The following is a 15658-nucleotide window of genomic DNA, read 5'->3' as shown; positions in this document are numbered from 1 at the left end:
CAATCATTTAAATTAGTTTATTCTGTCTCCCCATGCAAGTGTCAATAGTGCCTAATTGAAGCCTTTTAATTCATAAAGTGTTCTTGGACAACAACATATACATTGCAGTTAACAACTTTTTAAAAGTTTTATTTCAGTTTATCATTCTTAGGAGGCATAGAAGTTTTAGAAACAAATAACATTCAGATACCAAATTCCCCCTAAAATACACTCAAAGTTTATTAGAAAGACTTAAACATTACAAGAGTGCATTTTTATTCATTTAATTTAGCGCGACTTTTTTAAAAATGTGATGCAATGTAGAGTCAATTCTTAATGATTTACTTGACAGTAAATCAACTGTAAATAAAGGTTACAGAAGTAAACAGGTGTCTGTGACTCTCCCCGTACTTTTTATAGCCATTAATCACAATTACTGACAGTGAGAAAAAGATGACAAATGAGACATGGAAAAAATAATAAATCACAAAAATTGTGCACAGCTTCAAACAAGGCATTCCTGTGCATTAAAGTAGCCGTATTGTTACATTTTTCCTGATTGAACAGTCATATGTGGCAAAGACTAGCTGCAAAATGGAGTGCAAAACACCTGAGGTTTTTTGTGGTGACATATCAATTTACCCCTGTGGACAAAACAATAAAATATATAGCTTTCATCAAATAGTAGTGGGTATCTTTTCAGTATTGGCAGCTTGAAGAATAAACAATCCTTCAAATGCAGAAGATGAAAGCTGACCAGAGGAGTGAGACTCTAGTCACTGGTCCCCCCCACCCAACCCCTCATTTCTTGGCTTGCTTGGTGACCATGTTGCGAGGAGGAGTTACCGGACGGCTGCCGTTGGGCTTCTTCTTCTCAGCTGGTTTCAATATCTGCAACCGGATTATAGAGAGTTTAAGTTTCACGATATAGCTGCAAATGATTACCCAAACAATGTCGGACTCAGTTAAGTAAGTTGGGTTTGAAAAAAACTTGAGATATGTTATATTATTTAAAATCAACATACAAACACAACAAGTTAAAGAGTTGTGCTGTAATTTGGGCTATATTCTAATTTAATAAGAGCCGCCTTTCTGTCACTGTCACCGAACAAATATTAAAAAGAAAAACACTGACACAGCCCCTTATGATCAGGACCAAAACCAAATGTCTTATAAGTTTAACGGAATGAACCATGAACAAGCTATTAAAGTGTAGTATTTTTAAATAAAACCTAACATACGCATTATAAACACATGCAAAGGTTACACTAAGTCTACCTTAAAAAAGGATTGGCTACAGATATGATGTGATGGTTCACAATCACAGCTAAGAGCACATTTTTGTGTGAGTCATTTGTACCAACAAAAAAGAAAACGTCGTATTTGAAAGACACACAAACAATTCTGAAATAAAGCTGGATGACATTTAGCTCCAGAGGACGGCAATCATTTTTCTAGCTATAGTAGAAGACACAGAGGTCAAAAGGTCTGTTTTAGCAGTTACTTCGACATGCAAAAAGCTTCTGTCCTCATCCATCATATAGCCACATATTAGATATATGTCTGATCTGGGATCACATACTGAAATTACATCAATCAGATTATTATAGACTGAAGTCTATTAGCAGTAGCACTGTGTTGATCTGCAAGGTCAAAGATTAGATTAGATCTTTTAGTTCTATTTGAACAACTGAAATTTCTGAAACAATCGTAAAGTTTGCTCTTTTTAACCCCAAACATAGTGCTTCATCTATGACTTTTACAAGCAATGACGAAAAACCCGTTGCTCGCCATTCAACTGAATAAGATTCTACCACTGTGGTGCAAAGAAGTGAAAGGCACGTTACCTGAAAAGAGCACATGAGAGTCTCATCAACGCTCATCATGGCACCAGCATTGTCAAACTCCCCACAATAGTTCGGCGCTGAGAACAAAGTAACAAGCTGCCTCTTTGCAAAAAATTCATAGCCGTCCTCAACAACCTGCAATGATGACAGACGATAAAAATAGAAAATGACGGGATTAGGAGGAATGTCAGCTGTATTATGTACAGTTGTTTCTAACAAGATGGATGGAGACCTCTTCACGTAGTCGCAAAATGCGAAAAACAACTGAAAAACTCTTCTTTTGGTACCTCCTTTTTTATGTAATTCACTCATTAATTATTTATTTTTAATTGACTTTACTTCTTCCCAAATAACCCATCTATTAGGCCCTTAGCCACTAGTACCTACTCGACTCAATTCTACTCAGTTTAGGTTGTTTTCCATTTCAATTGAGTACCACCTCAATGTGGGTGGGGTCCGAAAGTCCCGTGACGTGACACTTTATAACTTCGGGTCGCTCCGTCTTGCTCCCACTGGATTCTTTCACCAGCCACAAGCCACCAAACACAGAAACGTCATTTACCCTGCTGAGGATCACAAAAAAATAAAATCGCAAGCTCGCTGTTGCCGGGTTTTTAAAAATGGCGTGGTTCTTGTGAAGGAGTCACTTTCAAAACTCATCCAGTAACGTCTCTCCCTGGCCAATCAGCGGTGTACATTTTTGGCTCAACTCAGCTCGCTCGGAACCCCGACTGAGTAGGTTCTGAAAATGTATCTGGTATCAGGTGCTACTACCTAATGGAAAACCCTAAAAACTGAGTCGAGTCGAGGTACTAATGGAAAAGGGCCACAAATTCTGACCTGATGTGTCCCTTTCATCTCAAGCCTGATCTACATCGAGCATCACATCATAATTTTAAATATTGATAAAGGGGGAAATCAATCATCTACAGTAAAAGCTAGATGTTTAATCTCTGAGATGCTTTAATTTCCTCTTTCTAGTTTCTTAAAACACTGAAAAATGTTTTAGTGGAAATTCTTGGATTCTGAAAGGTTCTTGTAAATTCAACCTCTGGTCTGAATGAGTTAAAATAAGAAAAAGATTCTCTTTAGTTGAAATGGGCACAACCTTTAAAAATATAAACCAGAGGTCAAAAGCAAGGCTCAGAGTACACCATGTCTAACAGTAATCATCAGTGATTACCTGATGAGCGCGACAGATCAGATCCAGATCATGCTTGTGCAGGAACTTGGCAACCACCTCCGAGCCAAATGTAAATGACACACCGCGGTCATTCTCCCCCCAGCCCAAAACATCTTTGTCTGGATCGGACCAGAGCAAATCGCACAGCAGGCCCTGGTCAGGCACGTCAGTGGGTCGCATTATGCGTCTGATCTGCTCCATGGACTGAAGGTCAGGTGACAGTCCTAAAAGCAATGACAAGGTAATGGTACAAATAAACAAACTAATACCGAGGTCAGCATCTATTTCATGTTTGAGAGGCCAAACGGGCCAGACGTCAGTCGACAAACTGCAGAGAGAGCAATTCACAAAGACAAATAAGAGTGGTTGACGTCAAAGCATTTCTACTTTAGACAAGCAGCAGAGGTCACGATCGTGAGTATCAAATTCTGCACTGTTAAATTTTGTTAAACAAGCAAAAGAAAAAAGTAAGGAACACACCTCCGTGGCAGCAAAAGATCTTCTCATCAACAATCGCAGCAATAGGGAGGCAGTTAAAACAATCCGTGAAGGTCTTCCAGAGTTTGATGTTGTACCTTCTTTTACCTAACACACCATGAACAGAAAACACATCATTTAATCCCTGATTTCCTGCCCTTGGCACACAAAATAGACCAAACACATAAGAATCGTTACATTCATTCCACATTACTCACACTCGTCATAGAAACCATATATTCTGTTGATTGAAGCACACTCGTGGTTTCCCCTCAGCAGAAAGAAGTTCTCAGGGTATTTGATCTTGTAGGCGAGCAGAAGACAGATGGTTTCTAGAGACTGCTTCCCCCTATCCACATAGTCACCAAGAAACAGGTAGTTGCTCTCTGGAGGGAAGCCCCCATACTCAAACAGCCTCAGCAGATCGTAGTATTGCCCGTGGATGTCACCTGCAGGACAGGGATGTATTTAAACGGACACAAACCGAAATGAATAACACACCATTTGTTTTGTCCCGTGTATCCTAATTTAACGTTTTCTTGATGGTGACATTTGAAAAGGAAAGTAATTGCTTACCACAAATCTTAAGAGGGGCCTCTAGCTCCAGAAGAATGGGCTGACTGAGAAAGATCTCCCTGGACTTGAGGCATAATCCACGAATCTCGTTCTCCTGCAGCTGCACATTCTTACCTGGCTTTGCTCCTCTGACTGAAACAAACAAAACACAAACAACAGCAAAATAACAGCCAACACTGTTCCTGCCAAGTCGCGATGCTTAGTACAGCATTTTTTTTTTTTTTGCAAAGACTGCAGACAAGCAACCAACATACAGATTTACACTAACATCAAAATTGGAAGCTGAAACTCGTAGATTTAAAAACTCAACTAGCACAATTGGGCATTTATCTATATTTAACATAATTTTGATTACAAGTTAAAAACATTGTAGAGGGTAAAAACGCTAATCCGGTCACAGAATCTGAGGGGGTGACAGAATCTGGCGTTACACCGGAGTGCCCAATGTTAGATTTAGTGTGCAAAAGCAGTGTGTTTTCGGACAAATTATTCAATTTCCTTCAAGTATTCCTCATTCTCCATCCAGAAATACTTTAGGAGACACAATTTTAACATGTTGATATTGATAATAAAAATAAATAACAAAATAAATTGTGCGTAAAATGTTAATAAACATAATGCTCTAGCTAGCTGCGAGCTACTGTAACCGGTTGTCACAACAGCGTTCACATAATCAAAATCATTTTTATGTCCTAGTAATATTATTAATTTACTTACCTTCTAAAAGACGTTGGATGATGCTGTCTATGCTGAGCTTGTCAACATCAGCCATTGCAAGTGTCTGCGTTTATAAAACAGGCTCAGTCAAATGTAGGTCTTCGCGTGAATGTAGTTGCAAAAGCTAGCCCGCTAGCTATCCTAGCATTAGCTCCACTGTATTAGCTTAGCTTCGCTAATTTTCCGGCTGAGCGTAAACGATGTAGGTTTGACCCAGCTACTATTTAGATTTTTGTTTATAATTTTTACAATCTAATAAACTACCTTTACATCGTATTTTTTCTTAAAAAGTCGCATCCAATGTTAGCTTTGGTTTAGAAACAGCAAATTTAAAAAAATAAACGTCAACCGAACTAGCTGTTAGCTAGCTGTGATGTCCCGTCTCTTGTTTTTCCCTCTGCCGCACCTTGAACAGCGAGCCAGCTGCTTCTAGGAGGCTGCTGCCTTTGTTAGCTGCCCTGCTGCTGCCCCCTACTGTACTGTGTAGAGGAAAGAGGCATCTGGAAAAGACTGAACATGGTAAATAGTCTACAAAAATAGCAATGGTCCACCTCGATGGTTTTATTCTTGACTAAAATGTAAAGGTGCTCTCCATACCTCAATGTAATATCTAATTAAAGCATGGGTGGATCCATATTCACACAGTAAATCCAAGTTTTGATCAGTATTTGGAAGTTTGTCATGTTATTTTCTCTTCTTGATTAATTCCATACACCTATAGATAAAAGGATAGAGCATTTCTGCCGCACAATTAATAGCTCTAGTTATAAAAAGTTACATTTTTAAGTACAATGCAACAATTATCCGTTTTATTCTGTTGTCAAAAGTAATTTAATGCTATAGTTCTATTATGAGCTAATTAGAAGGTAATTATGCAGTGGATTAATTATTAATATGTATTCATACATAAAGCTGCATCAGCATAATTTGATTATGTTCATATGCACTCTAGTAAACATATAATTACATTTCTCTTCAACAAATGTGCACATATTCAAAATTCTAAGATATGAAATGATATAATAAACTGATAGAGGTTGTTTTAATCTATAGAATGAGCTAGTGGAAAGTCTGACACACTCTCCCCTTTGAACGTGTTGGTGTTTACAGACTTTTGACTGATAATGAATATGTTTTTAAGTTTTAGGTTTGACTGTTAAATTAAAAACAGATACTTTACAGTCTTTGAAGTGAAGAAAAATAACTGAGTTTAAAGCAGCAGGGTGCAGTTTCCAGTTATGAGTTGAAACTACTCTTTTCTAGCCAATGCACTTTTACACAAAACCATTTTAAAGGATACTGTCTAGCCAGCAACACCCTTCTGTTTATTGAAACACTTACACTGTCAGAACAACATCACACAACATATTACACAGTGTAATTTTTTTATTGAGTAAAAACTATGCCAAAAGGTAAAAGCATTGAGTGAAAAACTAAGTACTCTCTATGATTCCGTAGTTTGTACAACCAACTATATCAGTAAAAATTTGAGGTAATCGTTTTGTGTGACATCGTCAGTGTCTCACATTGTTTTTGAAGACTTTTGGTCGGCTCTTTGTTTTAAATCAAATCAAATTGATTTGTATAGCACATTTCATGTACAAACAATTCAAAGTGCTTTACATAAAATAAAAGCATTGCAGCAGGGAGTGGAAGAAGCATTAAAAATACATAAAAGAATATAAAGAGAAACAAATAAAATAATTTAAATGAATTTAAAAACAAGCAACAGTCTAGATAAATTAAGAGATATCGTGCAGATTTCATGCGAAAATAGACACATGAGAAAATAAATGTTTTTAACCTGGATTTAAAAATGTCTACATTTGGTGAAAGTTTAATCTCCACTGGCAGTTTGTTCCACTTGTTTGCAGCATAACAGCTAAATGCTGCTTCTCCATGTTTAGTCTGGACTCTGGACTGGACCAGCTGACCTGAGTCCTTGGATCTAAGAGCTCTGCTGGGTTTATATTCTCTGAACATATCACAGATGTATTTTGGCCCTAAACCGTTCTGGGATTTGTAAACCATCAGCAGGCTTTTAAAATCTATTCTGTGACTGACTGGAAGCCAGTGTAAAGATTTTAAAATTGGTGTGATGTGGGGCGGTCGGTGGCGTAGTGGGTTAAGCAGCCACCCCATGTACAGAGACTACAGTCCTTGCTGCAGCTGGCCCCGGTTTGAGTCCCGCATCGAGCAGCCCTTTGCTGCATTTCTTCCCCCTCTATCTGCTTCCTCTCTCTCTCCAACTGTCCTATCATTAAAGGCATAAAAATCCCCAAAAAATGTTTAAAAAAAAAAAAACTGGTGTGATGTGCTCATATCTCTTAGTCCGGGTTAAAACTCTAGGAGCAGCGTTCTGGATGACCTGCAGATGTTTAATGCTCTTTTTGGGAAGTCCAGTTAAAAGAGCATTACAGTAATCAAGTCTACTGGAGATGAATGCATGGATGAGTTTCTCCTGGTCTTTTTTTGGAGAGGAAACCTTTAATTCTGTTGATGTTTCTGAGATGAGCTTTGATGTGGCTGCTGAAAGTCAGGTCTGAGTATATCAACACTCCGAGGTTACGAACTTGGTCAGTGATTGTAAGGTCCCAAGTCTCAAGATATTTACCAACGCTGACCCTTTTCTCTTTACTACTAAACAGAATGATCTCAGTTTTGTCTTCATTTAATTGTAGAAAATTCTCTCTCATCCAGGTGTTTACTTACTCCAGACACTGACACAGTACGTCTGCTGGGCTGCAGTCGTCTGGTGACAGAGACACATAAAGTTGTGTATCGTCTGCATAACTGTGATAATTGATGTTAAAGGGATAATTCGCCTCTTTTGACATGAAGCTGTATGACATCCCATATTAGCAACATCATTTATGAACATTGACTTACCCCCTGTGAGCCGAGTTCCAGCCTCGTTTTGGAGTTGACGAAGGTAGTCCGGCTAGTTGGCTGGGGACACAAAAATAAAGCGTCTTGCTTCTCAAAACAATATGCGTTCAAAAGAGTGATACATTTGCATCACAAAATCGTTGTCCAGGAAAAAGTCAGACCTCACATCGCTTGGCGCTATTTTTGCCTCCCTTGATATCAATGCATCCAATGTAAACTGTGCAGACCGAAAAGCAGACCGAGCACTCCCCTGCTTCCGAGCAGTAAACACCGTAACGTGTGGCTATCGCTAGGTGGCTGGACGCATTGATATCAAGGGAGGCAAAAATAGCGCCAAGCGATGTGAGGTCTGAATTTTTCCTGGACAACGATTTTGTGATGCAAATGTATTACTCTTTTGAACGCATATTGTTTTGAGAAGCAAGACGCTTTATTTTTGTGTCCCCAGCCAACTAGCCGGACTACCTTCGTCAACTCCAAAACGAGGCTGGAACTCGGCTCACAAGACACAGCAGGGGGTAAGTCAATGTTCATAAATGATGTTGCTAATATGGGATGTCATACAGCTTCATGTCAAAAGAGGCGAACTATCCCTTTAAAGTTCTGCATTATCTGACCCAAAGGGAGCATATACAAGTTAAACAGAAGAGGTCCAAGAATTGACCCCTGGGGGACTCCACAAGTCATGGCCACTCGCTCAGATTCATAGCTGCCAATTGTAACAAAATAACTCTGGCCTTCTAAGTAGGACCTGAACCAGTTAAGGACCGCTCCAGAAAGTCCAACCCAGTTTTCCAGCCTGTGCAACAGGATTCTGTGATCTATAGTATCAAACGCAGCGCTGAGGTCCAACAGAACCAGGACTGAAATATTACCAGAATCAGTATTCAACCTGATGTCGTTTAACACTTTGACCAGAGCTGTTTCAGTGCTGTGATGACGTCTGAAGCCTGATTGAAAGTTATCAAGACTTCCACTTTCATTCAGAAAGCCATTGAGCTGGTTAAATACAACTTTCTTAATAATCTTGGATATAAAAGAGAGATTAGAGACAGATCTGTAGTTGTTCATCATAGAGGCGTCTAGAGTTCTCTTCTTTAGGAGTGGCTTAATGGCAGCTGTCTTTAGTGACTTGGGAAAAATGCCTGATGCCAGTGAGCTGTTAACTATTTGTAGGAGATCACTTTCTACTGAGGTAAAAACTGTTTTTAAAAAGTCGTATGGTATTATGTCCAGAGTGCAAGTGGTTGATTTCAGATGCCGAACTGTTTCCTCTAGGATTTTTAAATCAACAAAATTAAATTGTGACATAACGTCAGAGTTATTCCTAGGTTTTAGACACAGATTAGTTTTCTTGTTTGTCTGTGTTGCGTGAATGTTTTGTCTAATCGTTTTGATTTTTTGGCTAAAAAAGTTGGCAAATTCGTTGCATTTTTCTGTGGAGAGGTCTGGGTTTGACTGTTTAGGAGGATTTGTGAGTTTTTCAACCATAGCAAACAGAGTTCGAGAATTGTTGACATTCTTATTAATCATTTCATTTCATGTTTGTGCACAGCTCTCATTTGTCTGAGAGCTAAAGCCTGGATTTTGACTTTAGAATACTTTGGTATACAGAGGAGTTCATGGGGGACTCAATGACTGCAAGGTGCTGTGGCTGCAGAACAATCTCAAATCATCAGCGTGCTTAACAGTTGGTATGAGGTGTTTGTGCTGATATCATGGGGTTGCTCACACTTACTGATGATCAATTAATTAAGTTTATGTAATTAGCAGCACCTTTTTTAACACACTGCTTCTGCATTTTGGAGTTATTGCATACAGCTTTAGAGCTCAAAGAGGGTGTTCTGTCTTTTTTATATCACCGTATTTACCAAAGTAAAGTTAACTCTTGGAAAGACCTGTATGTTACTATGTAAGTGGATCCTTATAAATGTTTTCTTCAGTGTTGCTGCCATTTCCTTTAATCATTCACCATCATCAGCATCTTTTGGCATGTAATATTTTAAAGATTATGTTTGAAACATTTCCTTCTGTAATTAAATGAAATGTTACTTTCACCCATTATAGAATAAAATATAGAATACATACAAACATAAGCATATAATAATAATAATTAACACAAAAATTTAAACTGAAAAGTGATTTTTTTTTTTGCCCCAGCTTTTTATTTCAGCAGTGTTTTGTGTGATGGTGCACGTATCTGGAAACAAACATGATCCACAAGTTATCCAGACACGGCCTCAGTATGAATGAATCTATTCTTGGTCTTTCTCTTCACCGTGTGTTATGATGTGGACCAGGTTCTTGTAGTCTAGGTTTCCTGCTACATCTGGTGGGAACGCTACAAACATCTGTTCCATCTGTTGATACGAAGTGAAAATGAACAATCATATGTTTGGCTGAGTTTAAAAAGCTTCAAAACTTCAATAAACAAAGTCACGTTTTAGAAGTTGGTGCACAGACCTCTTCAGCTGAGAATCTGTCGGCCTGAGTTGTCAGCATATCTGTCATACTGTAAAAACAAACAGCACAGGTGAGCAGAACAGGTAGACTCAACCGATCTGTTTGTACGCTACAGTGTTACTCACAAGTCTTTCTTTAATGTCCCAGTTCCCTCGGGGTCAAAGACTTTGAAAGCATTCAGGATGGTCTCCTCTGGGTCAGCACCTGAAAACCAACATTTGGGAGTCAATAAAAGATTCAAATCAAGGTGGTATCTTCTCTGAGAGTCATTTTACACATTAATTTACATAATGAGGGTGTGGTGTAATGACAGCCGGTCATGGTTTACCTTTTAGTTTCTCTCCAAACATGGTGAGAAAGATTGTAAAATTGACCGGTCCTGGTGCCTCCTTCAGCATATCGTCAATCTCCTCTTGTTTAACATTTAAACGGCCTGGAGACAGATTGGATGACAAGGTGGATGACAATGATTATTTTCATCATGTCTTAATCTTGTTAAAATATTTTCAAACAAACTGATAAATGGTTGAGTGACACAATAGCAGAAAATAGTGAGAATAACTTTCATAACCCCCAAGTGGACACCACAGCTGGCTTACCTAAGGCTGCAAAAGTGTCTCTCAGGTCGTTCTTGTCAATGAAGCCATCTCTGTTTTGATCCATGATGGTGAAAGCCTGCAGAATATTAACAGTTACATGCTGCGTCTGCGGTGGGCTCATTAAGCAGACAAGTGCTCAGGTTTGGCGTGAAAGACGACATCTGTCAGATCACTCACTTCTTTGAACTCCTGGATCTGGGCCTGCTCAAACATGGAGAACACATTGGAGCCGGCTCCCTCGGCGGCTCTCTTCTTTGCTTTCTTGGGCGACTGCAGGGTTGGACCACAACAAAATAATTAGATCCTGCACCGACGACGCCATTATCATCACCTGTCCACTTGTTGTCGGCTTTAACGAGCCGGTGATGAGGGAATCTGCCGGGTGTGGGGGCATTCATTTCACAGCAGACAGTGTTTATGCAGTACCAGGGGCACACATTTCATTAAGAAGGATTATAAACACTGTCAGGTTGTTATGGAAATATTTACTCGAGTTTCCAGTTTTGTGAGACTAAGCCTGGGGAGGGTGTGTCTACTGTCTGTGCTCCTACAGTTCCAGGATCACATGAGGGATTACTCAATGTGACCTGGGTGATGACAGGATGGTGCCCTGAGCCCCATTTGATCAGAACACCCCCCCTTAAGGGAAGGATTTGGTTGATCTGTTTACATGTCTGCCAAGAAAACGGTGGAAAAAAGTGGAAGGTGATGGACTATGATGACATCATCTCTCCCCAGCTGCTGTCTAAACCTTGATGTGGATTAGTTCTGCAGCTGCGGGATATCTGGTGGACGAGACCTCTGAGGCCAAATTTAATTGAACACTTTTTGGAAATAAGCTAACAACTGGCTGCTTGGACCGACAGATATTTTATTGGTTAAAAAAAATGCACCTGTTGCTCTAGTTGTCTCCTTTTGTCTCCCGCTGTTTGTTTTAATGATTATTTCCACTTTCTTTTTTCTTCGTGTTGTTTTTCTTTTCCCTAACTTTCCCATTCCTCTGCTGTCTTCTCCTCACCTCTCATCTCCCTTTTTCCTCTTCACCACTCTTATCTCTTCTCCTCCTCTTCCTCACAGCCCCGTCTGCTGCCTCCTTTTCCTCTTTCCCAATCTGATAATTTTCTCTTTTCTCTCTTTGGTGTTTCTATTTCCTGCTTTTTTTTACTGCTCCATCCATCTTCTCATCTAATATCTGTCCTCTCCCTTACATTTGTCTCCTCTGTCCCTAAATCTTTCCTCTTCTACTATCTTCTCTTTTTCATCTTCTTTCTCCAAATAAGTATTTTTTTAAAAACATGTCCTTTTGAGCTACCAAATATGATCAATATGTTTTTTTTTAAATAGGACAGCTGCTGCACTGTTCTATTGATTATTTAAAAAAAATCAGCATTCAGGACTCATATGCACATTGACATGGAGCGTATTGATTAATTAGCACTGGTCTGAGCAGAGCTAGATGTATAATTAATCAAAAGAGACCATGACAGTTCGCTATACAATTATATATACTTTATAAGCCACTGCATAAACCATGCAACAAAACCAGAATTTCACTCCACAGTCTTGGGAAAAAGAATTGAGAGTAAAATCTGTGTCCACTCACCATGGTTCAGTGGTAGCTGGAGGAGGACCAGATTCGTGTCGTTGCTGCTTTATGATGGAGCAGCACACAAAACAAGGGCTAGATATACTGACCCCTCTCTCCTCTACTGTATAATAGCGCATGCTTATGGCCTATAAATACTCCATGCCTTCTTTAGGCAGAGACGCAGGTAAAGAGGACTATTGTCTCACTGCCACCTGCCCCCATTGTCTGAGTTCATGAGATTTAGGGATAATAGCCAAACTCACATACCCCATTACTGAGGCCCAAGAATAACAACAGGACATAGCTCTGGCTCACAAAGGACAGTTGTGTTTGTGACTGACAGTTGCACTTGATGGGATCCATCATCCAGCTGTCCCGACTGTTAGTGCTCCGCAGAGACCCAGGCTGCACTCTGATGGGAGCTGGTTCTTGGTAGTATAATAAGCGGAACTGTTAGCTAAAACTTTCTGAGCCCCAATAAGACCTTTTCATAAACAGCATGCCACGCTGTGGAAAATATTAACAGGAAACGTTGCTCATATGATGTGCTTTATGGAGAATGTTGTGAGTTAAAAATACAAAACAAAGGAGGCACTTTATCTCTTAATATCCGGCCACTTGTCAATAGTAATTCAACCCAAATCTGAGTAAAAGTAAAACTGGATCACGTCGTCGTCTGCACCATAAGTATTCGGACAGTTGTTTTAATTTTTCACTTTTTTTTTTTTTTGGGTAAAATAATAAATGCTTCATAAAACATGCAGCATCAGCAGTTTCATTTAAGTGGACCAAAGTTGATATAGAAAGAACTGTGTGTGATTTATTGCCCTTTTAACACACGCGGCCCATATTTAGAGGGATCAAAAGCAATTGCAGTGTACATATTTATTGGCGGTGTGACGTTTGAAGTTCATCCATCAAAGAGTTCACATGTAGTGGAGAACTGACATTTAGACTGAGGTGGGGCGCTTTGTCGATACGAGGAGCTCAGATGTGACCATGCAAGGGAAGAAGATGGACAAAAAAACCCAACAAATCAAGGTTTTATTGTCTAATTGTGTTGAAATTTATCTCTGCCAAGTGACTGAAAAGGAAAACGTGTGTATGGGTGTGTGGAGTCAGCCCCTGAGCCTAAGCACAGCTTCATCTGTCAAACCTAGTGGTGCCTGTATTATAGCATGGGCATGTATGTGCACGCAGGCATTTACTGCTGCTCACAGCTGATGGAAGCAACATGATGAATGCGGAGTACTGAAGGTGGATCAAAACTCATTGGACAGCATTGAGCAGGGCCCATCGGGCTTAATACAGTCACCTGATCCCAGTCCAACTAAGCTGCATTCCACAGCTATGTACCGCAAAAGCATTTTCAACATGTTTTTAAATAGAATAGAGGTCATTTTTTAAAAAATCTAAATAGATATCCATTTTATAGGACTACGCACCTTTTTTGGTTGGTTTTACGTATGTAATTTACATACTAGTTACACCTTTGATGTGATTTATAGATCAGAAACAGGCAAGTTTCAAAACCTGTCATATTGCAAGTCTGCACTTAAGCACACTGGACAGAATTTGACCATATAGTTAGCATTTACAGGTGGGTGACACATGAAAAGAAAAGTACCTTAGTGAGGTGTTGAGCTATTGCATATCAACAGAACAGCTTAAAAGCACCCTAGGATTATTTCACTATGTCTCTATAACTCTTCTGAAGGAAAGGAACATGATTTGTCCCCAAAACATTTCTCTCAATTCATGTTTTGATGCCTAGTCGAGCAGTTTGGTCCTAAATCTTCAGTTTTTTTTTTATCTGGTGACTGTATTCTCATCATATTCATGCCCATCAAACCCCTCAGGGACAGCTTATGCCCTGTGGATGCAGGCATTGTCATCCTGGAAGACACCATTCTCATCATGATAGAAATGTTTCACTCCAAGATAAAGGTGAGTATTAATTTCCAGTTACTCTTCCTTAGTGGACACAAATCATATAAGCCAAAGCCCCCGATGGCATGTCATAGCCAGCGTATTTTCCCACGGTTGGGGTCAAGGATTTAAGTTTTCTTTGATTTGTCGCACCGTTGTACGACCGATGGAGTGGAGTCTCTGTTTCATCAGAGTGCAGACTCCCTCCTCATTTCTTTGACGGTTCATTTTCCCATTTTGTCCAGTAGATAGTGCCAGAGACCCACAACATTTAACATCCAAACAATCCTGCCAACACTAAATTGCCTCATTGCTGTTTCTACATTGTCGTCTTAATTTGATGAATAGTCCCAGAAATAATTTTCTACCTGTGCGTTACCTTGAGATAAATTCAATTTCCTACAGAATCGCTCTAGAAATCATCTGCTTCACGCACCAAATGAGGTGTTTAAATACGTTGATGTAATTTTGATTCATAAAAATTGCAAGACATTATCACATTTTCCAATGAATAACTTATTAAACCTTTATATGGTCCACTAATCACCTGACGGAGTTAAATATTATTCTAATACAATCAAAGTGCAGGTGCATTGTGGTGGTTCATTACACGCTTATTTGCAGAGTAAAGAAATACTCAATGATGATGTTTTTTTGCATAAACTCCCTCGTAATAGCTGAGCTGTTTACACCTAAATGCCAACAAAAGTTAAGTAACACAGATCTCAGGTTGTTCTCTGGAATTAGATGTTTGCTAGGTTGAAATGAGGTTTAATAAAAGATAAATGTGCATATATTTGAAGTTACAAAGACTCGAGCTGGCTCCCACTTAGAGCTCAGTTGGCAATACATGTGAATATGATTGATGTTTAAAGATTTTTAAGCTTTTCACTTGATAATGATAACTGTAAAAGTGCAGTTAAAACAATTTTTAAAAAGGGGAATTTTGGTTACACCAAGTTTATGCAAAATTATACAGAAATATTTCCCTTGGATGATAGCATAGTGGGTCTAAGAGAGCATGATATCCATGCTTAAAGACACTTAAAATAACCAAAGCAGGGGATACTTTGTTAGTGGAAATGTGATTAGGTAGGCCTATTACTCTTTACACCTTAAATTGCTATATAATTAATAACAAATACAAGATTCAAGTGAATAACTACTGTCAGCAATTCTAATGAGACACAGTAATTTGAAAACCCTCCTTCTGTGACCTCATCCAAACAAATGCTCTAAATGCTCTTTAAGATTTCCCCTCTGTGTACACAGTCCTCATTTTACATAACCATTCACAGCCTTTTAGATTAGCTTTTTTAGAGTAATGCATTCATTTGAATGGGGTGACAAGGTTACTGGAAGAGTCCCGCTGTGCTTTGTTGATGAGGGCTGTAAATGTGAGGTCAAGATT

At 39.1% G+C, this 15658-nt stretch overlaps 2 protein-coding genes across 2 annotated transcripts; both read right to left on the bottom strand.

Moving 5' to 3' along the window:
• Positions 1 to 50: 50 nt before the first annotated feature.
• LOC142382420 (serine/threonine-protein phosphatase PP1-gamma catalytic subunit A) lies at positions 51 to 5201 on the bottom strand. The gene is made up of 7 exons (XM_075468231.1): positions 4780 to 5201; positions 4063 to 4194; positions 3705 to 3935; positions 3490 to 3594; positions 3010 to 3233; positions 1827 to 1961; positions 51 to 870 (listed from the first exon to the last, which is right to left on the bottom strand). Exons 1-7 carry the CDS (start codon positions 4832 to 4834, stop codon positions 781 to 783), a joined length of 972 nt encoding a protein of 323 aa, XP_075324346.1. The 5' UTR covers positions 4835 to 5201; the 3' UTR covers positions 51 to 780.
• Positions 5202 to 9810: 4609 nt separating this feature from the next.
• myl2b (myosin, light chain 2b, regulatory, cardiac, slow) lies at positions 9811 to 12440 on the bottom strand. The gene is made up of 7 exons (XM_075468230.1): positions 12334 to 12440; positions 10908 to 11000; positions 10731 to 10806; positions 10460 to 10564; positions 10257 to 10335; positions 10132 to 10180; positions 9811 to 10028 (listed from the first exon to the last, which is right to left on the bottom strand). Exons 1-7 carry the CDS (start codon positions 12334 to 12336, stop codon positions 9924 to 9926), a joined length of 510 nt encoding a protein of 169 aa, XP_075324345.1. The 5' UTR covers positions 12337 to 12440; the 3' UTR covers positions 9811 to 9923.
• Positions 12441 to 15658: the final 3218 nt, after the last annotated feature.

Source organism: Odontesthes bonariensis, chromosome 6 (assembly GCF_027942865.1).
Source record: "Odontesthes bonariensis isolate fOdoBon6 chromosome 6, fOdoBon6.hap1, whole genome shotgun sequence".
In the NCBI taxonomy this organism is placed as follows: domain Eukaryota; kingdom Metazoa; phylum Chordata; class Actinopteri; order Atheriniformes; family Atherinopsidae; genus Odontesthes; species Odontesthes bonariensis.
This window is presented reverse-complemented; position numbering and strand designations above follow the sequence as displayed.